Source organism: Mus musculus, chromosome 19, assembly GCF_000001635.26.
Source record: "Mus musculus strain C57BL/6J chromosome 19, GRCm38.p6 C57BL/6J".
Classification (NCBI taxonomy): Eukaryota; Metazoa; Chordata; class Mammalia; order Rodentia; family Muridae; genus Mus; species Mus musculus.
Genome location: NC_000085.6, coordinates 23283702 through 23311471, shown reverse-complemented (window position 1 = coordinate 23311471; position 27770 = coordinate 23283702). Strand labels below are relative to the sequence as shown.

The 27770-nt window shown below is 39.2% G+C and overlaps 1 protein-coding gene, 1 long non-coding RNA gene and 1 other non-coding gene across 4 annotated transcripts in view; 1 reads left to right on the top strand and 2 right to left on the bottom strand.

Annotated features, from left to right (window-relative positions):
* Mamdc2 (MAM domain containing 2) overlaps positions 1-8863 on the top strand; it is a 145889-nt gene extending 137026 nt beyond the window's left edge. The window contains exons 12-14 of one of the 2 annotated variants that reach the window (XR_003952820.1): positions 451-710; positions 7576-7660; positions 7786-8728. Coding sequence is in view for 1 of the 2 variants with exons in the window: in NM_174857.3 (NP_777282.1) it covers positions 451-710; positions 7576-7660; positions 7786-7850 (410 nt within the window). In the remaining variant the exon portion in view is untranslated. Of the gene's footprint in view, positions 1-450; positions 711-7575; positions 7661-7785 lie in introns of both variants that reach the window. The other variant, NM_174857.3, reaches the window with a different exon arrangement.
* Positions 1818-11542, bottom strand: Gm41821. The gene is made up of 3 exons (XR_877770.2): positions 11081-11542; positions 10629-10896; positions 1818-1956 (listed from the first exon to the last, which is right to left on the bottom strand). It is a non-coding gene; the product is annotated as a predicted gene, 41821 (long non-coding RNA).
* Positions 11543-15036: 3494 nt separating this feature from the next.
* Gm24263 lies at positions 15037-15143 on the bottom strand. Its single transcript, XR_003952969.1, has one exon. It is a non-coding gene; the product is annotated as a U6 spliceosomal RNA (small nuclear RNA).
* Between the last annotated feature and the right edge of the window lie 12627 nt (positions 15144-27770).

Below are 27770 nucleotides of genomic sequence, written 5' to 3'. Positions count from 1 at the left end.
AAGTCCTTGATAAAGATGCTGATCTCATCTGGGGGCTGTCACTGCCCTTATGATGTAATCGCCTCCCAACTTCTCCTCTTCATATGGACACCTTAGGTGCTAGGATTTCAATGTGTGAAGCTGGAGAGAGTACAAAAACATTTGGAATATTATCTGAAGTAGTGAGGTATGTTCTGATGTGATAATAATACCAGTGGTATAATACTGCTGTATTAATCCCTTTCTGTCTATTTAACTGAATCATAAACCATTAAATGAAAAAAATCGTTTTGTGGTCTAATCCTTGCAGCAGTCTATTTTTCTTGGATCATACATACTCTTCAGGATTATAAAACATTTTTCTCAGTACTACAGCCAAAGTGGCTATGTTTCCAGGAATTCTACAAATGAAGAAAATACGCTGGGCTCTTTTTTTTTTTTTAACCATGCCTGCTTTACATTCCTCTCAAGGTTACTACATGTACATCGAAGCCTCCCACATGGTGTATGGACAGAAAGCACACCTTTTGTCCCAGCCTCTGAGAGGCGTCCCTGGGAAACACTGCTTGACGTTTTTCTACCACATGTACGGAGCAGGGACTGGCCTGCTGAGTGTTTATTTGAAAAGGGAAGAAGATAGTGAGGAGTCCCTGTTGTGGAGAAGAAGGGGAGAGCAGAGCATCTCCTGGCTGCGGGCACTGGTTGAATACAGCTGCAGGAGGAGACACCAGGTAAGCCACGAGGGGTGAGATCCAGCAAGGGAGGATGTCCCGAGGCACCTGGTGCTCTCCTGTTGTTTGCTTAAAAAGAGAATAATTTGTCCTTTTTCAGAGTCAGAGATAAAGGCAGGATTAGCTGAAAAGTAAACCTAATTAGCTTGTTATTGATTAACTCTAAGCAGTGAACGGATAATTGGACAGGAAGCTAACGCTTTGGACATTCATGCAGAAAGTGATTGGTTTTTTTTTTACCATTTAAGGATGAAAGGATACCTACTTTATCTTAGTGTGTGGTGAATGTCAAGTACGTTTCTTCCAAAAGGAACTCTTCTTCCTTCTCAATACACTACTGCTGCTCCTAGTACCCATGATCCATTTGCATGTAGGGGCCTTTGTCCTAAGCCTCCACGTATGAGTGTGTATAGCCCATGGTAAGTTTTATAAGCCTCTGTAGGCATGACTATATTGTTGTAGAAGAAACTAGGGGTCCTGATCCCAAGTCCATGGTCATCATCACCCCAGACCCTCAACATTCCATGTGGTATAGAAAAACCCCTGTCCTAGAAGTATACAGCCCTTCCAGTAGGGGGAGCTAAGAAACTGCTCTAGTCTAGAAAAGCACAGGATAGCCAAGGGTTTCACACAGCCACCAAAGGTTGCTCTGAGGTGGCAACCTTCAGACTCCTAACTATTTTCAAAACCACTCTGTAAAATTCTGGTGTGAGCATGCCCTCCAATTAACGCTCCAACTTCTTCTGCAGCTTTGCTTCTGGGTGGTAAACTCCCTAGGCCCAGGCAGCTTTAACCTCTGGCTGGCTGCCTGGTAGAAGCTCAGATCTTCCCGGGAAGAGGTATTCAAAATACAAACTTTTATTTTTTTCTCACCATTCTACAACACAAACTGATTTTCTAAAGATCTAAAGTGAAGATATCACAACTCAAATGGCTGGATAAATTGCCACTCAAGCTTCTACATTAATGGGCAATAAATGACAGGAGGAAGACGCTCTTCTGTCTAGGATGGTCCGCCAGCCAAGCACATATAACTGTTTGGAGATGTATTAGAGAATGGCAGATTGCTCCATGAAGATTTTTTTTATGACTGTTACAGAAGGTACATGGGCCAGATGAAAACTTACTACCATAGTTGAGCATCATCCAGAGATGGCAGATCAATCTTGTTAGGCTCCAGGGAAGTCAGACTCTTCATCAAATGGACCTCAAGGGATGGTCCAGGTACCAGCAGCATCAAAAATACCTGAAAAATAAGTTCACCCAAAATGTTAATTCTCGGGATCCACCTCAGAATGCTAAACCAGAAACATGGGAGGGCTTTGGCGTCCCAGAAATTTATTTTTAATAAACCCAAATGATTCTGATACAAGCTAAAAATAGAAAATCTCCAGACTTAAATGAATCTAATTCTTTGGAAGTGGCATCCAAGCATTGACACACACGTGCATGCATGGGTGTGTGCACATGCCTACGCACATGCGCGCGCGTGCACACACACACACACACACAATTTACAGTATAGACAATTGTGTGTATTGCCTCATGCATGCCAGGCAAGTGTTCCATCACTGAGCTATATACTCTCAGGTCAGTATGTATTCTCAAATGAGAGTGATACACAAATTCTCTTTAAAAATCCAAGAATCAATATATAAGGGTCTTTAAAAAAAATATGCTATGTTTGCTGGGTAGATGATCTTGGAAACTGGTTCTGTTTTTGTTTCAAGAAGTCTAGTTATGTAGCCTAAACCTAAATTAGTCTCCAGCTCAGGGTCTCCTTCTTAAATTCCTATTGCTGGGATTCTACCACCACACACAGCTTGAAGAACTTTTTTTTAAAAAGATTTATTTATTTATTATATGTAAGTACACTGTAGCTGTCTTCAGACACTCCATAAGAGGGAGTCAGATCTCATTACAGATGGTTGTGAGCCACCATATGGTTGCTGGGATTTGAACTCAGGACCTTCGGAAGAGCAGTCAGTGCTCTTAACCGCTGAGCCATCTCTCCAGCTCCTTGAAGAACTTTTAAACATAGCCCACAGCAAAGCCTCCGAGCTGCCATTTTGGAATGTTGTAGTTCAAAGAGTGTGAAACACTTTATAGAGACTTTCAGTTCACAGTCTAGAAGGAACACTCTGGAGTAGACCGCCCCTTTGGCTGATAATGGAACAGGTGATCATTTTCTTCAGCTGTTCCTAGTGCTCACTGCAGGAATCCCACATAACTGTAGGGGAACTAGGCTACATTCTACTGTTTAATAAAATACAGACACAGTCATGTGCATAGCCTGGCCATCTGTTATGCAGTGGGTACTTAGACTGCTAAGAGCTGTATATACGTTGTTCCAATTAATGCCATAGTCCCTTATAGATAGAGAAAAGTTGATGCTGGTAGAGAACTCACACCCCTGTCTGCCCAGTACCAAAGCCCGTTTCCATAACCACAGTTCTACACTGTCCGCTGCCCCGCAGAACAACTTCCAGATTCTCCTTATTCCCTTAAGGTCACAAGCATCAAGTGACCTTGGACAAGCCTTATCTGTGTTGGGATAGTTTCTAAATCTTCAAAACGGGTAAATAATTCCCATCATGCTGTCACCAGCAGAGTCAAAGCTGGCATTAAATGAGATTGTGTATGTGTGTGTGAAAAGGTTTTTTATAAATTTCAATGTACCAAACGATTTTAAAATGTCTCACTGTTTTTAAAAACCACATCTTCTTCTCAGGTTTCCCTGGAATCTAGTTCTCACCTCCGTGGCAGACTGACATTCTCAATAGCTGTATCAGGCATCCAGATTGAGTTCTTGTGGTTTTGTATAAGATACCTCATTTTAATAAATATCAATTGACCTCAGGCATGTAATATATGCCAAATTTCTGCAATAAATATAATGTGGCAGTCTTTTTTTTTTTTTTTGAGTTTATGTTCTTGTAGGAGAGTGATTTAAAAAAAAAAAAAACACACTAAACTCTAAGCTGGGGGCTGGAGAGATGCCTCAGCAGTGAAGAGCACTTTATGTCTTCCAAAGAACGTGAGTCTGCTTCCAGCACCCTTGTTGGGTGGTTCTACACATCCTGCAACTCCACTTCCAGGATCTGACACCCTCTCCTAGCTTCCATATGTGCATGCACACAGACACACACATAGACTTACACACGTACACATAAATGAAAAACTTTAATTTATTTATTTATGTATTTATTTAAGCTAAAATTAGATAATACAATGCCAATGCCAATAGAAATAAATCCTTTTGAATGGACAGTAACAGAGTTGACTAAAGGATAGCTAACCTGGATGTGACAAGGGAAGTGATGGAATAATAAGTTGTTGGTCAAAGCCCATGATGTTTTAGCTAGACAAAAAGACCTATTGTACAACAGAGTGACTCCAGTCAATAACAATGTATTATATATTCCAAAATGACTAGGCAAGTAGATTTTAAATTTATCATCATCAGAAAATGATGAACCAAACAATGATCTGCCTGATTTAATCTTTGTGTATTATTAACATATATTGAAATGTCATGTTGAACCTTTAAAGATATAGAAGGATGGTTTGCCTAATAAAAATAATATTAATTGGAGGGAACGCGAGAGAGAGAGAGAGAGAGAGAGAGAGAGAGAGAGAGAGAGAGAGATATGATTAGGTGATAAAGCCAACAGAGTACTGGGATACTTTTTTTTATTAGGTATTTTCTTCATTTACATTTCAAATGCTATCCAGAAAGCCCCCATACCCACCCCCTACCCTGATCCCCAACCCACCCACTCCTGCTTCCTGGCATGTGATCATATGCCCCAGTACTGGGATACTTTTAGAAAGCTTCACAGGACATGGTAAGCGTTTTGAAATTATTCCAGAAGCAGTGGGAACCTGGCAGGTGGATTTAAGGTAACGATCTGCTTCTCAGCAGTAGCTCTAGCAGCTACGTGGAGAGCACAGCACTAGAGGAGGCGGGATACTTGGGCCCTCGAACTCTGGTCCTGGTAAGAGCACCAGGCTGGTTAGGAAGCAGCCGTAAGAAGTCATCAGAAGCCTACAGAATCTTGCTTTGTCTCCCTTCCGAGATGCAGCCAAGGCTGACCCTGGGCTCATGAGCCTTTCTTTGCCTTCCAAATGCTGTGGTTCGGGAACATTAAACCACCATGCCCACCTCTACTTTGTTGCCTTAGTCTTGGTAATTTTGACCTGTTTTTTCTTGACCAAAAGAAGTACCCATTGGTTCTATTTCCTAGGTCTTTTTTTTTTTTTTTTTTTTTTTTTTTTTTGGTTTTTCGAGACAGGGTTTCTCTGTATAGCCCTGGCTGTCCTGGAACTCACTCTGTAGACCAGGCTGGCCTCGAACTCAGAAATCCGCCTGCCTCTGCCTCCCAAGTGCTGGGATTAAAGGCGTGCGCCACCATGCCCGGCTCTATTTCCTAAGTCTTTAGGACCAAATAACTTAAGAAAAGGTATATCCTAATGACTTAGTAGCCATTTCACATGTAGATGTGTGTGTATATATATATATATATATATATATATACATATATATATATATATATATATATATGCTGTGTAATGTGCAAACCAGCCAAGGTTTCAGATCTTGTGAAAGTTAGACCGGTCTACATATACTACCTTCATTAAAGTTCTGTACAAAGTTTTACATTATACTTGCTTTTAATTATAGCTGCTACCAAAACCTCCACTATATAATGATGTTATCAAAAGGAATATAGGCCCATCTAATGTTGGCTCTTTGAATGACTTTCAACTAGTAGTTCCCACAGTATTGCTAAAAGTTGAATAATTTTATCTGAAATTTCAAAATATCCTCCAGCATCCTTGTAAATACACTTGGATGTCTTAGCCTGCAGTTTGGGAACCAATCACATATCTAATTTAATCCTACATTTATTGTAGTTGTTCTGTACATAAATATGTTTATTCTTTGCTACAGGATAGGGTTGGTTAGACTTAAAGCCCAAAGACAAGCCAGAATAATCTTGTACGTGAATCAAAAAAAAAAAAAAAAAAAAAAAGGTTTGCTGCCACATATCTACAGCAATAACAGAGAAGTCACAGATATAGCACATGGCTGTCACTCAGATATTAAGGAAATTCATAATAGGTTTATAAAGTCCAGAGTTTGGCCAAAACACAAATTATTCAGAATATCATTCCATCAGATCTTGTCTATTTAATAATTTGAATCCTAAAACCAGATTGATTGCTGGTGTTCCGAAAACTGAAGTGTTTATTAATCGCACTCAGATAATGTTCTATGCAGATGCACTAGAACGTTTTACCCCCTTTTCTTGCCACTGATTTTGATCCTTGCTTAGCGTTGTCTATAAATTAGAGTTATCTAGAGAAATGGAACTCTGAAGGATGGGCAGGCAGATGGTCGGAAAGACCAAAGGAAAGAGAAGAGTTTACTATAGAAATGGGTTAAGAATTTCCATGACAGGTAACATGCCATCTGGGGAACCAGGAAAGCTATAGCACAGCTGTGTCTATATCTGAAAACAGGAAATAATGGTTCAACCTTCAGGAAAACCTGAAGCCTCAGCTGATATGAGTCTTGGAGACCAGAAGCCCCAGAGCCTAGCATTTAGTGCCCAGCAGCTAGAGGTGATCCCTGCTCAGTGCCAAAAGCAAGAGAACCCACTCTTCCTCTACCTCTACCCACACTGAATAAAGGCCGTGAGGCCTAATCTGGGCCATTGCTTCAACAGCCAATCTTTTACATAAAGTCCTCCACGGTCATGCCCAGAAACAATGCCTTGTAGCCACATTGGTGCCCCGAGCCCAGAAAAGTTCTTGCTTAAAATTAACCATTATATGTTATGTCCTTAGAAAGGTTTCTTGACCTTATTTTATTATGTCTATTATTAAAGCTTCATTAATTTCAAGATAATTACATAAACTTATTAATAATTCCATTTGTATTCTTAACTTGGTGTAGCTTTACTAAAACTAGCTTAGGGGTTTTTCTTTTACTTTAATCTAAAGCTTAAACTAATCTAATGACACAGATAGATGGAGCAAGTATGTCTTCTGGAGAGCTGTCATTACCCACAAACCTCTCTGGAGGATTCAGTCACTTATTCGCCATTATTGGAACATCCTTAGAGATGGTGATCTATTTTTCTAGACCAAGAATATTTGATTCATTGTTTCCTGCAAAGACTCATGAAACAGAGCACACCTTGCCCACATCTCATTAGGCTATGCCTTTGGTGTTATGGTATTGAACATAAGTGAATCTCTATCTTTTGGTCAATTTAATTATTAAACTTCCCCACCTGCTGCCAGCACTAAAGGTAAATCCAGTGGAAGACTAAAGAAACTGAAGAGTCCAGCCTAAAGACACTGGGAGATGCTAGACATAGACTGTTCTAAGTAGCTTGGGTTTGTCAGGTCACTAGGAAGCATTCCTGGTTAAGCATCTCTGGGGAACTGTCTAAAAAGGCCAGAAGAGTCACCTAGGTATAACCTAATTTGAATCTGAAATTTTATTTTAGTTATTGTTGTCTAATTTTATTTATTTTATTTTGTTTTATTTTATTTTAGAGACTGGGTCTCACTATGTTTCCCTGGCTGGCCTCAAACGTGGAATATAGACCAGGCTGCCCTAGAACTCACTAAGTATTCTATACTACCGCAAATTTATAGCATTCTTCTCACCTTAGCCTCTAGGTTGCTGGGACTGTAAGAACAAGGCTTGAATTTCTAATTTTGTGTCCTTTTCCTTAAAGTTAGGCCAAGCAGTTATCAAAGCTTCCAAACCTACAAAGATCGTCCCCTGGTCAACACAGTTGTGTCATCTCGGACTCTGTCTCTACATTCAAACTTCATTCTTTTTCAGATAATTTTTGAAGCCACTCGAGGAGTGTCCATAAGAAGTGATATCGCCATTGATGATGTTAAACTTCAGGCAGGGCCGTGTGCAGGTAATGTTTTCCCCAATTACATAAGCTTGGTTGGAAAGGGGATTTTATCGTATAGTCTCAAGTTGTAACAATTCTAAATGATCTTTTCTGTAGACATGATAATTATTGTCTGTCTTTTCTGACAGGAATGGAAGATACAACTGAACAGTCATCAGGATATTCTGAAGACTTAAATGAAATCGAGTATTAAGAAATGATCTAACTTAGAGCAAGAAGACAAAAGTTGTACCTCTCTTCAGTCAAAGAGGAAACAAAAGAAATGGATACTGGATGCTCTTGACTATTGCATAAGTTGAAATGACTTCAGAAGACCCGCTCTCGTTACTTTTGAAAACTATTATCTCTATGTATTAACTCAGGGCTCTCCTCTGTTTTCCCCCCCAGCACATCTGACAACTGTTACTAGAAGTACAGGCTACTGGTTTTACAGAAACCATTTCATCTTAATTTTGGTACCAGTTAAAATAAGAATGTACTGTGTTACAGTCACTTCAGAGTACACGTATAAAGGGCACAATCAGAGCGAGTGTGCTTATAAGCCTGCATTCAGTGAATGTATTGGGAGACTAGGTCTTGGTGGTGTTCCTTTTGAGTTTCAAGAATGAGAAGTTTTCTTAAATAGTAATGCAAGGTCAGTAATGTCCGCCAAAGGGATGCAGTGTTTTATGGTAACAATTATTCTGGAAATAAGGTCGCCCCATGGAGCCCCAGGATAAGTCTGCGCTAATTCATGCTGCCTTACGGGGCAGTGCCACCTTTTCTTCTCCATTTCTACTGCCTTGGACAGTCACCAGGAGCACCTGAATAGCAATGCACCTTTTCAACAAGGCAAGCTTGAATTTTTTTATGCACATACACTCAACAATTTTTATAAATGTGTTAAACAATTTGACCCATTTTTATCATAAATATTTTTAGTGAAATTTTTAGTAGTATGAGTTCAACCACATTTGATAAACTATGGTTTTTTTATTGACTTATTTAGAATTGTATATATGTGTGCAATTGTGTGGCTAATCAGCTGTCTAAAACTTCAAAATTGCCTAATAAAAGATCATTTAAAAATCCTCTCATTAGCAATTAACTCATTACTACATTATTTGTCTTTATCAGAACATATCCATTATATAATTGCAAATTCTAATTTGAAGCTCTATTCTGCCATAATTAAATGTTTTAAGTCACCTTATCAGTGACATTACTACATACTTTCATGTAATAATTAATATATAAAGATTATTTTATTTCCCATAATAATCTCAATTTCCCTAAATTTATCTCTGGAATTAAATTCTAAAGACACAACTTTTCTTTTAGCTTTTAAAATTAAATGTATTTGTTGGGGAGTGGTTCTGGCTTTCACTTAAGAGTCTGTTCTCTGAGTAGACTCATCCAGCAGTTGGTGGAAACAGATGCAGAGACCCAAAGCCAAACAACAGGCAGAGCTTGAGAAGTCTTGTGGAAGAGTGAGAGGAAGGAATGAGGGAGCCAGAGAGGTCAAGAACACCACAAGAAGACCTACAGAGTTAACTAACCTGGGCCCACGGGGGGCTCACAGAGACTAAACTACCAAACAAAGAATATGAATGGGCTGAGCCTAGGCCCCTTACACACAGGTAGCAGACCTGCAGCTCTGTTCTTCATGTGGGTCCCCTAACAGAGTAGGGGCCTGTCTCTGAATCTGTTGGGAGTCTTAGATCCCTTTCCCATAGCTGGGCTGCTTTGTCTGTCCTCAGTGGGAGAGGATACATTTAGTCCTGCTGTGACATGATATATCAGGGTGGGTGGGTATTCGCGGGGGCGGGGGGGGGGGGCTCCACTTCTCTGAGAAGAAGCATGAGGGGAATAAAGGAGGAGGATGGTAGGATGGGACTGGGAGGAGAAGAGGGAGGAGGCTGCAATCCGGCTGTAAAGTGAATAAATAAACAAATTAATGGGGAAAGGGGAAGGAATAGGCTCTCTCCTTCTACCTACCACACGACCGAACTTGATTTGGCGGGTTTATCTGCAAGTATCTACATGTACTGAGCCGTATCACTAACCAGGACACAGAATCTGTTGTTGCTTTTGTGTTCTTGGTGCCCAGAAACAAAATCAAATGAGCAAATGAATTTAATCTCTCCCTCACCCCTGAAATGGAAATGTTAGTAGCATTTTTCACAGATGAGAAAGCCAAGCATCAGTACTGCGGATGTAGCTCAGTGATAGAGCACTTGCTAAACAGAGCAAGGCCTGGGCTTTGATCCCAAGCACCATGAAGACAACAAAGTGAAACAACAGAATATCAGAAGGTGGAAAGTTACTTAGGACTGCATAGCTCTGAAGTGGCGGTAAAAGTCAACTTCTTAGCTTTGCAAGGCTGTAAATCCGCTGGCCCCATCTGTGAAGAACACCATGCCTCTCTGCATGCCACACTACTTAGAAAATAAAAATACTCAGCCATACAAAAACCAACATCCCTGGGTTTATAGAGGAAAACTAACTTCATTATGTAATAAGACAGGATTGTATTAATGAAAATTTTTCCTATGATTAATTAGACACTGAGGTGCAATTGGATTTTGATGTACATTAGGCATCATAAATCCCTCACAGCATTGGTTCCACCTATAAGTATATTACATTTGCTGAATGAAGGAACGAACACTCTTCACCCACAATTATCTGAGTTCATAGTGAGGTATTTGTGCTGTGTGACAAATGAATAAAGCATTTCTCTGGCATCCTTGACAGTGACATAAAGTCTTCCGTAATCATTCCAGCTAACATTTATTGAAGACCTACTGTTTCCAGAGACAGGCAAAGATGTCGTCATAGGCATTAACTTATTTAATCCTAACAACAACCCGTGTGTAGATCCTAGCAGCAGGTTCATTTTCTAGATAAGGACATTTAATGTTTTCCAGATCAGCAGTCAGTGCAAGACCCGGGTTTGAAACCTAGCCTGTTGCCCATCCTGTGTTCTAACCTTCTCTAAAACAGCCTCCTCAGCCTGCTAGCTTCTCCCTCAACTCCATCAGCGATGTGGATGATAGAGTAGCCGAAGGTTCTTAGCTTCCGTCTTCTAGGGTTTATTGGCTATACAAATAGCTCCAATATGGGGCTAAGGAGGTGGCTCAGTCAGCAAAATGGTGCCCTGCCACCATTAGGACCTCAGTTAGGAGCCCCAGGCACCTTGTCAAAAAGCTTGATGTGGTGGCCACTCGATGAGCTCTAGGTTCAGTGGGAGACCCTGTCTGGAAGGGAAAAAAAAGAGAGGAGTGGGTTAGTGGGTTGGAGAGACAGCTCAATGGCTTAGAGTATCTTTTTCAGGCAGCAAGGAAAGAGGTAATTATTACTGGCAGTTGCTAAGAAACGACTGCCGGGTTTTTAGTGTCCGTTTTAGAGTCAAGGAGGTGGAAAGTGAGCGGAGTGACTCACCTTGCCTCATTTGTGCTCCTTGCAGGTTTCATGCTTCACTTTCCTCTCCAGGTTGCCTTTAGCATTTGACTATATTCAGTGTGGATGGAAATAGAGGCAGATGTAAGCACAGCTTCCGTAGTATCTCCAGGTTTAGCAGTGCCCAAGAGGGAGGCACACCAGTTACTAGGTGCTACTTAACCATTTAATCCCAGTCTCTGCATTTATCCCAGTTCTCGGCAGCACCTAAACACCCAAGCTCTTGAAATAGAGACAGCTTTCCCTGCAGATTGGCTTCCCTCTTATGATTCACCATCTGCAATGGTGATTATTTATGTAGAGAGGGGAGGAATTGCACAGATATGGAAAACGCAGTACCTCTGATGTGAGGTCTGGCTTAAGATGGAAGAACTAAGTTCAGAGATGATAGCTTAAGATACCTGTGCTCTGGGCGTCTCAGCAAGCATGGAGGTTACAAAGACATGCACAGATTAGTGAAGACAATGGGATATGAGACAGCCAGCACAATTTCAAGACAAACGATGTGGTCACGTGCTCAGACTCCAGGGGAAAGCCCAGGAGCGGCGTCTGACAGTAGAGATCCACGGTGGAGCTTTCCAGAGGTCTGGATGCTTTTGTGACTTACTCTTGGAGGGATAAGACTTGGCTTCCTTGATGTCTCATCCCTGTGTTTCCCCATACAACCAGAACTGGGGAAAAATACGTTTTCATAACTAATAAGTTTTCTAATACGACTGGATTTCTGGCATGTGGATCTCTGTAAAGACATAGCACATACCAGAAATTAGGCCCCCTGCTCATGGATTCTGGATGCCTCCACTCAAATTCTGACTCGGCTCCTTACAAACTGGACTTGAGAGTAAGTCTTTTTTTTAACCCTCTGGATCTTTTTCCTACTTTGCCAAAAGAGATAAAGTAGTTACTATGAAGAATAACAAAAAGTAATAGGTGATAAGACATAGCAACACACTCCTGCTGTCCCAACACTTGTGGGGCTGAAGAGAATCACAAATTCAAAGTCATCCTTGGTCCTGTAAGAAATTCAAGGTGGCCGGTGCTAAATAAAACTTGGTCTCAAAACAAAGTGAGGCCCTCAAAATACCCAACAACAACAACAACAACAACAACAATGTAATACATACAAGAACATAGACACATTAAGTTTTGGACACAAAAGTCTTCCCAGTTTATGTGATAAGGAATTAGTAAAATTCAGTTATTTTTGTGTCTCTTTCTGTATAAGAAAAGCATGAGCTTAGAGTGCCATCTTAAGGATAAAGCAGCCATAGAATCCTACCAGGTCACCTTCCTTTTCTTTAACCAGTGGCTAAGCAAGGTCTTCTCCTTCCCACCGATGTGACTGACTGTAGTTCTCCTGATTTGTACATTAATTCCTCAAAAAGCTTGTGCAAAGTTAGACTTCTTTACAGATCCATCTTTTTAAAAAATTATCACCTAATTTAGTTTTCATGAGCTGTGTCTGGATTATTTAATTGTTCAAGAAAAGCACTTAGTTTATCACAAATGTGCACATGGGTTCCAAATACCAGAAGGAGTATAAAAGGTCGCCTTGGAGGTCTATAATAATTTCGTTGGTCCTTTTGGTTGTATACTACTTTTTAATCTGGATAGCCCCTCTTCTAACACTTCATAAATTATTAGACTGCACAATGAATGATTGCATATTATAAAATATGCAATGGATTCAAATCCAACCAAAAGTCTCCTAAAAACAGTTTTTAAATAAGGCAGGAGGGCCAGTTAGATGGCTAATCAGATAAAGATGCTCACTGCTAAGCCTGATGAACGGAGCTTGATTCCCAAAACCCACATGGCAGGAGAGAACAACGCCTGTGAGTTGTCAAGTGACCTCCACGTAAGTGTTCCCATGTGACGTGGAAATTGCTGGTTTCTTTGGAGACTCAGTCTTGTCATGTGATGTTTCTCTGGAAACTGTCTTATGAGAGGATGTTTTTGTTGAAGCAGACACATGGAAGGATGGTTTGCTAAGAACAGACATGTGGCAGGGTTGTTTGTTTGTTTGTTTTTGAGGCAGCCTAGAAAAGGGGCCTATGATGTTTTGCTAGTGCAGATGCTTGAGAGAACATGAGATGTTTGGAAAAGATATAAATCTAGCCCAGTGGACAGTGGATGAGGCTCGACGGTGTTGGTATGCCTTGCCATTCTTTACTGGTCATTGTTTGGCTTTGCTGAAGCTGTTCTTCGCTGAAGATACCAAGTGGTATTGGTACACCTTGCCACACAGCCCAGAAGGGCAACTAGAGATATGGCCACTGCTGCTGCATCTTGCAGTGCTAACCCTGCAAGGGGGACGACAGCTCAGGGCTGAAGTGATACCTGCATGCCCAGTGAGCATGCAGGGCTGTTGGCACTGAGGGCAAGGAGGTATGCAGTTGCCTGGAGTTTATGCAGATCCTGCCTTCCAACCCTCTGCCCAGCCACAAGATGAGCCTGACCCTGAACAACAGCAAGACCTTTGAGATGAGTCTCAGAATAATACAGTATTTATGGCACTTTAGAAAACAGAAACCTCATTGAATCAGACCAATGACTCATTCCAATAAAAATTTGTACATAAAGCTGCTTGGGAAAAGCAATATATACTGTGTGCGACGTGGCAATTTGCAACGCCACTTTGATGGTGAATGTTTGATGGAGAGTTAGGAAAGATGGGTGAACGAATGGCATATATGCTAGAGAGAGGTAGAAGACTCACCAAGGTAGAGATTTGGTGGCATCAGCAGCAGGTATGGGGGTGCACATGAGGTGGACAAATGAGCTTGTCATTGTCTGAAAGGACACATAAATCCCATTTGTCTCCATTTAAGGATCAGACCTGATTTCAGGGGGTGGGGAAAGAGGCCATAAGGTACCAGTTCCAGGAACAGACCATAAAATCCAGAAACAAGGTCATAGCCCACCCCCCAAAGAACAGCCTGGGGAAAACCACAAAAATAGGGAAATAGCTTATCTCAGGATGGGCCATCTGTGCTGGGCAGCCCTATCTCATCCTATTGTTAAATGTTCATGACATAAGAATGCAAACCACTGACCACCTGGTACCCCCTAGCACTCACCAATGAAATTTTAGATTACCTAATCCTAGAGAGTCCCACAGTTCCCTATAAGAAGGCCTGAGTGCTCTTGTCTGGGGTCACCATTTTGGAGAATGGTTGACCCCGCATGCTAGATGCTTCTTCAGAATAAATGTTGTTTGTCTTTGCAGACTATCTGAGTCTGGGGTCTTCCTTCAGTGATTTTCAGACCCTTACATGCACAGTAGAACCAGCAGGGAGGTGTGCAATAGCCTAGAACTCACATGGGCTTTGCCCGCCAACCCAGCAACAAGCTGCTCAATCACACAATCACCCTGGCTCTGAGCAAAAGCAAGATATACACACGAGTTGAAGAAAGGTTCATTTTCTGGATGACATGTTGCTGTCCATAGTCTGTGCTGCTGCTGGAAGCCATGTTAATGTCTGTGATCCTTGCTGCTGCTTATTGTCATAGGTGGGAATACTTCTTCTGCAGTGATATCAATGACTGCAGACTCAAAATTGAGAATGAAAGTCATTTAAGGCTTCTGAGGAAACCTCTCCCCCACCAAAAGGAGGGTGGGACAGTCCAGGCAGGAACCCATTGAATAGAGTCCTTAAAACTTGTGATAAACACGCTGAAGCATAGCTCTTCACAATTGATGGCTTCTGGCTGAGATGGGGTGGGAGGGGTGGGAATGGACTCAGTTATCTTTAAGGGGCTGGCTGCTGGGAGCTTGACCATGCTCCAATGAGTATATGAGCAACACAAATTAGACTTAGTGTATTTGTGGGGGGCAGGTCATAAGAGTAGGAGGTGGATCTGGAAGGGATGGAGAGCAAGTATGATCAGGGGTATTATATGAAATTCCCAAATAATCAATAAAAATATTGTTAGAAAAAAATATGAACTGCTTCACAAATTTGCATATTATTCTTACATAGGGGCCATGCTAGCATTCTCTTTACTATTCCGGTTTTTGTGCATGTGCTGCCAAAGCAAGCACAAGTTAGAGCCAACCCTTCTAGGATGTATAACCAACCCCCTGGGCTTAATTTCCAACACGGGAATAAAAATGTTTTTATTTAATTAAAAAAGATAAAGTACAATAAGTGGCATCCAAATGTTGGTAGCAAACAATAGCTGTGGAATTGACCTAAAAACAGAAAGAAAATTATGCCTAGAAGTGGAAGCCCAGCCACCTTCCTGGGGCAAGTGAGGTCATGGGCATTAGAAAAGTATGTACTGCCAGTACTTGGCTAGACCAGTACATTTCCTTACTAAATTCTAAATCATATCTTTATACATATCGTGTAGCTACCACTCCTCACTAAATAAGACTCTCTTGACAGCAAGTGGAGACCATAACAGAAAAACCGTAACTTGATACAGTGCAGAGGTCAAGGGATCATGGAGAAGCCAGCCCCACCAGGTACATCTACATCATAGTGCCTGCCATTGTGGCTCAAGGAATGTTCTGGAAGAGAGGTTAGAAAGATTATAAGAGCCAGAATATTACCACATTTTTGTGTGTGTGTGTGTGAGAAAATCTTCCCCTAGGAATGGCTGAATAAATAAGACAGGAATAATGGCAATATCAATAGATGTGCAAATGTGGAATGGAGCAAAGCTACCACAGGTTCCAAAAAAATTATAGGCAGCTAGTGACCGCTGAGAAAGAGAGAAATAATCTCTCCCAAAGATAAGTCCTGTATTTATTGGTCAGCCCTGAATATATATATATAGAAACAACAAAACACAATTCCAGTGGGTTGTATTTATATTGTGTTATGTTGTACATACATACATATGTAAGTAACAATGAAAGAAAAGGAGGTTATCAAATTGAAAATTGAGGAGTCATGATATTCTGGAGGGACAAAAAGGAAGGGAAAATGATAATGACTGATAAAGTTAAAACTTCAGGGTTGACGACATGGCTCAGGAGGTTAAGGAGCTTGCTGCCAATTCTGCATGAATTGACCTGAATTCAACCCTAAGAACCCACATAGTGGAAGGAGAAAATCAACTTCTGCATAATAAATGACAAGTGCTGGCACGGAAGTGGGAAAAGAGAGAGAGTCTAATGAACCGCTAGTGGGGATATAAACTGATGGAGCCCCTATGGAAATAACTGTAGAGGTTTCTCAAAAACATATAACAGACCTATCATAGGATCCAGCCATCCCAAACTAAGGCAGACAAGGAAACAAAGTAGGAACTACCTTACCATAGGGACGTTCACATACACCAATTGTTGCGCTATTCGCAAGAGCCGAGGTATGGGGTGAGTGTTTGTTCTCATTTCTTCATGACTGTCATTCGGACTAGAGTGAGCTAGGATCTCCAGGCAATTTTCTTTTTCCCTAATGCATGAGGGTGTCAAACAGTTTCTTAAAATATTTATGGGCCATTTGTACTTCTTCTTTGAGAATCACTTGTTCAATTTATGCCATTCTTTGGTTTGGATGATTTGGGGCTTTAATTTAAAGCGTTCTTGTTTTGTTGGAGGTGCTTAGCTTTTTAAGTTCTGTATAGATATTAACTCCCAGTCAGCAGTATAGTTGAGCCAGTCTTCCTCCCGCCCTGGAAACTATCTCCTGACTCAGCTGATTGCTTCTCTTGCAGTACAGAAACTTCTTAGCTGAGTGCAATTCCATTTATCAATTTTTGGGAATTATTTCCTTAGCTAGTAGAGTCCTTTTCAAAAATCCTAGATGATGCCTATATCTTAAAGTGTTTTCCTTAACAGTTTCAGGACTTTAGGAGTTACCTAAGATTTTTAGTGCATTGTGAGTTGATCTCTGTACAGAGGACGTAGTTTATTCCTGTACGTGAAGATAACTAGTTTACCATTTGTTGAAAAACACTACTTCTTCACCAACGTTATGTTTTTTTATATAACTTTGTCTACATTTCTCTGCTGTAGCTGTGTAGGTTTGAGTTTCCATATATTGCACTGATCACGTGTCTGTTTAGGGTCAGGGCTCTGCAGTGTGCAGCGTTCGCACTGTATCACAATATGGAACCAGGCCTGTTCCTCCTCCGAAACTGCCTTCTTGGATTAGCATTTGTTTTGACCTTTTTTGTCTTTTGTGTTCTAAAATTTTTTGTTTCTTTTTTCCTAGTTCTGTAAGAACTATTATTTTGATCGGGGTTGCATTTAATTTGCAGTTCTTTTTTTGGGGGGGGGGTAATGAACCATTCCACGATATTCTATTAATATCTGAGTGTTGGATATCTTTCCAACTTTTAGCATCTTCTTCAATGTCTTCAAATTTTCACTGTTTCATGGGTATTTTTTTTATCACTTTGAAGCCATTTTTAGTTTTTTTTCCTGGTTTCGTGTGTGTGTGTGTGTGTGTGTGTGTGTGTGTGTGTGTGTGTGATTTAAACCATCAGTTGTGTGATTTTTATATCCTGCTATTTTTAATGTGTTTAGCAAGATTTAATGTGTAAATACAGATGATTTGAATTTCTTTTTCCTAGTTATATCCCCTTTATTTCTTTCTCTCTTATTGCTGTAGCTAAGACTTAAAGCACTGTAAGACTTTAACGGCTTGAACGAGTGGAAATTTTGTCTCATTTCAGATTTATCAGAAATGCTTTCAGTTTTTGCCAATTTAGTGGATATAGGTTTGCTATGTATGATCTTTTACTTTATGTTCAGATATGTTTCTTCTATTTTTTCAAGACTTTTATCATAAGAGTAGGCTGAACTTGGTCAATTTTTTGTACATATTTAGATAATTGGATACTTTCTGTTCTAAATCTAATTAAACAGTAGACTAATGAATTAAATTTAGTGGTTTGTAGTTTTTGAACCAATCTTGCATCCCTAGAATTAAACCAATTTAGTCATGGTGTATGACTGATGAATTTGTTCTAGAATTTGCTAAATCTTTTGATTTTGTAGCGTTTGTTTCTTCACACACATACCCTTTCTTCTCTTGCTTACTATAGAGAAAATCTCTTGTGTACTGTGTGGAAGCATCACCTGTCAATAAAAATCTGATGGCCAATGACCTGAGGCAGGATTAGAAGGTGGGACATATGGCAGAGAAAGAGATGAACTCTGGGAGACAGTCAGGCATGGAAGAGATTTGACACCTGGACTCTGAGGAAGTAGGACACATGAAACTGAGGAGAGGTAACTAGCCCTGTATTAGAAATAGAAGTGTCTAACTGGGCTAAAGAAGTACTAGCTACTCAGGCAACAAGCTAAGCAGATGGCCTTAGCATTTATTCCTACATAAATAAACCTCCAAGATGTTATGTGGGAACTGGGATGCATGTGGAAAAGCCCATGGTTACAGTGTACTGTTATTCTAGTGTGGTTTATTCTTTCCTGGGACCTGCCTCAGAGCAGGTTTGTTTTTTTCTCTTCATTCTTAAATATTCTTTCAACTATTTTTCATAAGCAAGCTTAGTGATCATTAATTGATTACCATGGAAACTTCTTTCCTTCAATCCTAATAGGTAGCTTTGCTAATTTTTATTAGGAGGTGTCTTTCACAACTTTTGAGCCACTTCTGTCCGGGTCCTCCTGTCTTTTGAAGTTTTAGTTTAATAATCTGCTCTTATGATGGCTTGTCCCTATGTGTGACTTCATATTTTTTCTCTTGCCACTTTTAATATATTTCCTTTGCACCATATATTTTGTGCATAATTATAGCATAATGGAGGGAGGTTCTTTTCTGATCTTGGCATCCTAAATCCCTGTGTCTTTATTAGCAACTTTCCCCATAAATCTTGGGAACTGGTTGCTATGCTGTTTTTGTTCTTCTTTAATTGTTCAAGTTCCTCCACCTTTAAGTGCAGACATTTTGTCCTCTCCCCATCCATTCTATTGCTTAGATTTTCCCATCAGGCTTTTAGCCTTTACATTTCTAGCATCTGCAGTTGGGGTTTCTTCGGTGTTTCTCTTTGCTGAATTTTTCTTTCATATCTTACATTACTTCCCTTATTTCCTTCAGCTGTTTGTAACTTTGAGCATATTTATGCTCTTCTCAATTATCTGAGATTTCATCTATGTAGTTCAAAAAATAATCCCTTACACTCGGTGTTCAAGTGCCTGGTATAAGTGTTATATTATTCCAAGTAGGATTTTAATTGAGAGAGCAAGCACAGGTGCTTGGTATTTCCACTATGCAATTATTAGTCTCTACAACTAATGGTGGCTCTGAGGGATGAAAAGATGGCTCAGTAGTTAAGAGACTTACTGCTCTTCCAGAGGACCTGAGTTAGCTTCTTGGCAGACATATCAGACAGATCACTACTGTCTGATATCCTATCACTACTGTGTAATCTCATCTCCAAGAGGATTCAATATCTCTAGCTTCTGCCAGCACCTGCACTCACATGTGCATACCCACACAGAGATAAATGATTAAAAATAATAAAATACATATTTTTCGGTTAACAAGTTTAAAATAACCGTGGCCCTTTAGTCTTTAAAAACTGTTAGTAAAAAACCATAATTAATATGGAGTATACCCATATTTCAGTTAATAAAATTATGCATGAGAGGGGAAATACAGTGGGTAAAAAAAATATTAAATTGACTATGAAAGAGTAAGGTGGGTATAGTTAGGAATTAAGTATTAGATTAATATTAAAAAGATAGGGTGGGTGAGGATAAGGACTAAGTATGAGATGAATTTTGAAGAAAGAAAATCATGAAGGGCAGAGTAGCCAGGAGGGGAAAGCTAGAATAGTGTTGGGGCTATGAATTTTAGGAATTATTAAGTTATGAAAGGTCATATACGAAGTAAAAAGAGGAGGAGATTGTTGAAGTTAGGACACAGTACTTCTTCCCAGCCTGATGCTCCCAGAAATAAGACTCAGACTCAAAATATTTTTACAAATACCTTGGCCATATAGCTAGGCTCTTCTCTGACTAGAAACATAACTTAAGATAACCTATTTATTTTAACCTACATTCTGCCACATGGCTGAATTTCCAGCAAATATCCTTTCTGGCTCTATCCTAGAATTCTTTCTCCACCTGGATGGTCCACCTCCCATTTTCTGCCTAAGTTGTCGGCCATAGACTTTTTAGTTGATAGGTCCAGATACACAAGATATTCTCTGTGCATGGGATAAAGAAGAGAGGAAAAAGAACAGAGGTCAGCAAGGGAGTGGGAGGTATGTGAGATGTGAATAAAGAGTAAAGAATGACTTCTAGTAAACTGGGTAGAGAAACACAGACAACAATTCTGAAGCCGAGCAGTGTAAAACCAAAGGCAAAATCATCATGAGACATAGGGAAGTATAGAGAGTAAATAATAGAAAATAAGAGACAAGAAGAACTGTGGAATAAATTGCTGGCACAACTGTGCTAGGTTGACAGGAGAAAGTCTAAGATAACACTGGTTAGAGTAGATTCCATGTAATATTGTGTGACTGGGGGAAGAATGGCAACCATTGGTCTCTAAAACTGGTCTATACTTTTCCCCCTTACGCCCTTGTCTGGATTTGCTACCAATATAATACCAGTTTTGTACACTGAGTTTCAAAGTGTTCCTTCCATTTCTCCTTTATAAGATATATTGATGATGCTCTTTTCTTCAAAGGTTTGGTAGAGTGTGGTAGTGTCTGATCATGAGCTTCTGTTCACTGTGGGACTCTTAATACTACTGCAACACCACCAACTGCTTTTTATAAATGTGTTCAAGTAATTATTTGCTTATATATCTAGCTTTGATTTTGGTAGGTCATATGTGTCTAAGAACCTATCCATTTCTTTCCCTAGATCTTCCAAGTATCTTTAAAATATAACTTTACAAAGTATTGCTTGATGACTGTTGGATTTCATTAGTATCTGTTCCAATGTCGACTTAGTTTGGGGCCTTCTCCCTCTGTGTTAACTACTTTTCTATTGCTGTGAAAATACACCATGATCAAGGAAACTTATAGAACAAAGAGTTTACTTGGGCTTTTGTTTCCAGAAGGTTAAGAGTCCATGATGGCAGAGCAGAAGCAACAGACAGCAGGCAGCTTGCAGCTGGCATGGTGGCTGGAGCATGGAGGGCTCACATATTGAACAGCAAACACAAAACACAGAAAGCAAACTAAAAACAGTTAATCTTTAAACTCTCAAAGATTTACCCCCAATGACATACTTGGTCCAGCAACACCACACATCCTGAGGCTACCCAAACAGACCCACCAACTGGGGATACATTCAAATGCCTTACAGTATTCAGGACATTTATTATTCAAATCATCACAACCCCTTTCTTCTACTAGAGGGTCTGTTAATATTCTTAATCTTTTCAAAGAATCATTTCTGTGTTGATTGAAATATTTGTTTGTTTTTTTATCCTCAATTCTTTTATTCGTTTCTTCTCTCTTCTGAATTATTTGTCACTGCCTACCTATTACTTTGGAGTCTGTTTTGGCTTGTTTTACTAAGACCTCAAAGTCAATTTTTTTTTAAAGATTTTTTTGATATTGTAAAATTTAACCCTGTATAGCTATGAACTTTCCTTTTGATCTGCTTTTACTATATCTTGATGGTTTGTCATCTGAGTTTAGACATTTTTTAATTTCCTCTATGATTTTTTTTCAACAACCCACTCATCGTCCAAGAGTAAATTGTTCAGACTCTTAAGTATTTATTTGGTTTCTCTTGCTAATGCTTTCAATTGTGATATGATAAGATATGAGAAATTTTATTCGTTTTTCTTTTTAATATTTATCTTGCATTGTAAAATATTATCTATCTTAGAATAACCTCGAGGGCTGCTGAAAAAGATATGCATTCTATAGCTCTTGGGTTTAATGTCCTGTAGACTTTATGTCCATTTTATCTAGGGCACAGTTTGTTAAACAAATATTAAGTAATTGGGCTACCCAAATAGAGTTATTTCCCAAGACTGGAAAGTTTTGGTAACTGTTGTGCTAGAGGCTGGTCAGTAGTTACAATGACTAACATGGTAGAGAGAAGAAGCCAGGAATATTGAACAATATAATAGAGCAAGGGGAATAAATACTGTTAAATCAATTGCTTGGTGAAGGGTAGTATTCTGACCTACAAGAACAAATTTGATTTGATGATGCCATTTTAGAGCAATGTTGCTTGCGGGCTTTAATAGCTTGGGATAAGGCTGAAGAGTTCAGGCAAAGGTCTACCTTATTTATTGAGATAATAGAAGGCTCTGTAGAAGACTTCACAAAGTTCTCACAGAAATTGGTTTCATCTGTAAACAAAGCCATATAAGACCCTGAATCCAGACAGGTATTCATAGAGAACTTAGAGTTTGATAATGCAAATACAGAATGCAAGAGAGTTATTAGACGATTGAAGGCATAAGCAGCGTCAATGAATGAATGGATGAAACACAACTGAATGAAACCGTTCAATGAATGAATGGATGAAACACAACTAGATGAACGGTTCAATGAATGAATGGATGGATGAAACACAGCTGGATGAAACGGCTCTCATGAGCATCATGCCAATATCATAGGGCAAACAATAGCAAGAGATATCAAAATACCAAGTGCTATAATTGAGGTAAATTTGGCCATTTACAAAGAAAATGTGAGGTTAAAAGCCTTAGAGCTTTTATGTCTGGTTTGCTAAATGTGACAAATACAGTACTTTCTGAGCCAGATCTCAAAAAGGACAGTGCATTAACTCTGAGGTATATGGTACTTTCTGCCAAAGTGAACAAGCTATTTCTGTGACAGTGGGTTTCCTGAAAGAATGCTTAGGCTTCCGGGTGTTTGCAGAGCTGTGGTAAGGGATGTCACTGGACTAATGAGTGCAGGTCCAGAAAGAACATAGAAGGTAATCTCTTGGGGTTGGGGAATGAAATGAGGGTGTCTGCCAGCTCAAGGTCTTACATCAAAAATATAAGATGGTCAGTCAGCTAACAAGCAGGCAGAGAAACCAAAATTAAGTATTGTTGGTCTCATGCACACCATTGAAGGCAGTGTTGCCTAGATTTGACCACAGATAAACCTCTTGCCCTATCACCCAAAATGCAATGCTCCAAATAACTACTGAATGTGTGGTCCTTTGTCTCCGGAGACAGTGGGGATGATCATGGGAAGAGGTGGATTAAGTTCCCAAGGATTCATTGGAGGGAAGTGAAATTATGCTGCATGTTAAAAAAAAAAACACAGATGCAATTTAATTCAAGGGATAGAAATGCTCAGTTGGGGGAAGGGGTCACTGTTGAAATACCAACAGCCCTACTCCTACAATGATTGATTGATAAACCTATGTAGGTAGATCAGTCTCCCTTAAGTAAGGAAGAAACTGTAGGCATTTGAACAGCTGGTACAAGAGCAGCTGGAGACTCCACATACACATGAGTCTACCAGCCCATATTATAAAAAAGACATCAGGAAAATGGAGGGTGTTAATAGATTTAAGAGCAGTGAATTGAGTAATTCAACCAATAGGTCCTTTACAGCCTAGAATTCCTTTTACCTTCTTTATTACCTAAGTCATGGCCTATGATAGTAATTAATTTAAAAGTCTGCTTTTTCCACAATCCCTTTTCATCAGGGATAATGAAACAATAGGGAAAGTTTTGCTTTCTCAGTACCTTCTTGTAATAATAGTGGTCCAGTAAAGAGATATTATTGGAAAGTTCTTCCGCAGGGAATGTCAAATAGTTCAACTTCATGTCAATATTTTGTGGGCAATTTCCTCAATCTATTATTTACCATTACATGGGTGATATTTTGTTGGCTGATTCTGATGCAGATATTTTAGAGAAAATGTTTAAGGAAACACAAAGAATTCTGCAATGCTAGGGGGTTACAGATTGCCCCTGAAAAAAATACAGAAAGGAGATTCTATTAACTATTTGGGCTATAAAATATGTCAACAAAGAATTTAACCACAGAAGGTACAGACATGTAGAGATCAGTTTGCAAACTCTTAATGATTTTCAAAAGTTAACAGAAGATTTTAATTGGCTGCAACCTACAATTGGATTAATTACTTGTGAGTTACATAATTTGCTTAAACCATTAGAAGGAGATTCAGACTTAAACAGTCTAAAATGGTTAACAACTGAAGCAGAAAGAGTTAACTGTGGTAGAAAAGAGACTGAAAGATGCATATGTGGATCCAATTAATCCTAAACTTGATTGTATTTTGGTTATTTTGCCTTCAACTCATTCTACTGGGATCATTATGCAAAGGGAAAATAGTATTAAAGAATGGATTTGCTTAGCACATAAATAAAGTAAAAATTAAAGGCATATATAGAAAAGGTTTCTGAATTAATCACATAAGATGTAATAAGACTACATCAGTTGTCAGGAACAGATCCAGAAAAAAAAAATGTAGTGCCTCTTATAAATGTTGAAATTATGTAATTATGGGTAATCAGTGAAGATTGGCAACAAGCTTCAGTAACTATTTGAGAGAAATTAATAACTAGTATTCTAAAAGCAAGTGTCTGCAGATTAAAAAAAAACTCATTGGATTCTCCCACATATTGTAAAGGGAATACCAACATTCTACATTCTATACTGATGCAAATAAATTAGGAATGGCAGGCTATAAGTCAGAAGAAATAAGCAAAGGATTCAAAACCCATATATGTCCGGTCAAAAATCATATTCATATGCAATCCTTAAGGTATTATTAGCTTTTTCAGAATCTCTGAATATAATTACTGACTCTCAATATGCAGAAAGAGTTGTTTTGCATATAGAAACTGCTGAATTTATTCCTGATAACTTAGAATTAACTTTATTATTTATGCAACTGCATAACATTTATTTCAGAAATAGAAACTATCCATTATGTATTAATCAAATTTGTAACTTAGTTATTTCAAATCCTATTTTTAACGGTGGTTTAACCTCCCTTCTAGCCTACCACCCACCAGAGGTAGTGGAAAAGAAAGGATATGGGGGAAGTGGACCTGTTTAAAAATGGTTCTTCAGAGCAAATCCCTTCTGCATTGTCAGGAAATCAGCAGTTCAGTTCACAGGTCAGCAAAGGCAGCTGGATCCATTTGAAAACACTTCATGGATACACCAGCAGTGGCATGATCTACCAGCAACTCAGTAGGGTGGGAATAGCAGCAGCAGTGGGATGATCCGGCAGGATCAGCCAGGCTTCAGCCAAATCAGCACGAATCAGCAGGAGCCACCAGGATTACCAGGAGAAGTTCTCAGCTGTGCCTCTTTCAACAAAGCAAAGATCAGTGAAGATGCTAGACCAAGAAGCATTTACCTCTGCAAGCAAAACAAGCCCACTCACAGTCCACTGAGTCCTATTTATACTCCAAACATCATATGTCCTCCATGGATCTTGCCTCAGCACATGAGTCTGTCTCAGCTGACATCATTCTGCCAATTGGCCTGAGTCCACAGAAGTGGCCAAAAAAAAAAAAAAAAAAAAAAAAAAAAAAAAAAGCCGCAGCACACTACCAGAAGTTTTCTGCTGCATTTCTCTCTATAGAGTCCTGTCAATGGGAGCTCAGCTACTCGATGTAAGGTGGATGTATACATGTGTGTCATTATCAAAGACTCCTTTCACCTGTGTCTGCTTCAGCGAAATGTTCCTTCCCGGGTTTGCCCCAGCAGAACACCATCCAACATAACTGACTTTCCAAAGAACCCTTAAGTTTCCATTTCACGTATTCGATCTCAGTCAGGGTTGCTGGGCCCATTAGCACAAGGAAATGAAGAATCTGACCAATAATTAATAGGAAATGTGCTAGAAACCTCAAAACTTTATGAAAAACGCCATGTTATCAGTAAAGGTTTAAAGAAAAAAATTTTCTATCGCTTGGCAAGAAGCCAAAGAAATTATAAGACAGCCGGGCATGGTTGCCCACGCCTTTAATCCCAGCGCTCGGGAGGCAGAGGCAGATTTCTGAGTTCGAGGTCAGCCTGGTCTACAAAGTGAGGTCCAGGACAGCCAGGGGTATACAGAAACCCTGTCTCAAAAAAAAAAAAAAAAAAAAAAAAAAGGAAAAGGAAAAGGAAAAGGAAAAGAAATTATAAGACAATGTCCTATATGTTCTCTGTATAACCAAACTCCATTATATGCAGGAAGTAACCTGAGGGGATATCCAAAGAAATAAAATCTGGCAGATGGGTGTGTTTCATTTTGCAGAATTTGGAAAACTTAAGTTTGTACACCATACCACTGATACATATTCAGGTTTCAATGGGCAACTTCTTTGAGTTCTGAGAAAAGTGATTCTATAATTGCACATTTATTGGAAGTAATGGGGATGCCTGAACAAATTAAGACTGATAATGCCTTTGTATCCAGTAAGATGAAGCAATTCTTTGAATATTATAAAGTATATTACTGGCATACCTCCACAATCCTATATAGGACAAGCATTTGTAGAAAGATCCAGCCTGGGTCTAGAGAGTGAGTTCCAGGACAGCCATGGCTACACAGAGAAACCCTATCTCGAAAAAAAAAAAAAAAAAAAAAAAAAAAAAAAAACGAAAAAAAAAAAACATAGAGCAGAAAATCATCTTTAGGTAATTTATGCACACTGCACATTCTCTCCATACATGTTAATGCAGAAATGTACCTATGATGCTACAGACAACAATGAAAACAAAGCAAGCAGCCCAGGTGATCCAGCCTCATGGACGGCCTCAGTTACTGCTTCCTCAAAAATCTGCGTCCAGGTCAACTTCAGAAGGGTAGCTCAGATGGTCCAGCCCCATGGACTGTTTCAGGCAGGACTTCAGTTAAACCCTGCATTTTCCCATCCCAAAGAGTCTCTACTTTCATAAGGCCTCCAAAAGATGCCTTTGCCCTGAGACTACAAAAAGCAATCTTAAGAACATCTCCGTTCTCAAGAGGTGGGGTGGTTGTTTGGTGTGTTATGGCTGTTTGTTGTTTAGGGGGCTTGGTTAGAAGACGTTAGTGATTATGGTCAGGGAGAAACAAAGTTAAAGACGTTAGAATCGGGGATCTCTTTCTCTCTTCCTCGTTCTTGCCTATCTAGTGTTATAGAGGAGGAGGGGGAAAGTGATTAAAGGACAAGGGGGGAATATAGGGAAATGAGGAAAAGAAAGGTAGATTATTGCATCTCCATTTAGACAAGGAAAAAAACAAGTCTTAAATATTTTAATTGGTATGGATTTTTGTATATTGATAGAAACTTAAGATCATTTTGTTCAACTCTTTTTTAATGTATTGTACATGTGTAACTCATTTAAGAATGTAAAGTTCTTGGCAACTTACCCATCTTTAGGATCAAACAAGGTATCTAATGATATCCAAAGTTTTAAGTCATGCTATGACTTTAGGTTATAAAGAAAACAGATATTTTTAAGTTGCTGAAAAAAAATGTGTGTTTATAGAGAAGTAAAACGGCTGGTCAAGTATCCAATATACACTGAGCATCAGAGAGACTGCAGGGTTGAGAGATTCACATAGCTCTTCCCTCAGAAGAAGGAAAATTTAAGAACATTATTACCATATTCATCATTTTGAAGGTAAAGTGTGTAAAGATTTAAATACATTAATTGAAATTAAAGACTTAATAAAATAATTTATCACAAAAAAAATGTAAAGTTCTAGCCTTATGAAAGCTATTATTGCAAATAATAATAATATAAAATATATAATATAAAGGTATATATTATGTAACATAATATATAATATAAATAAATATAA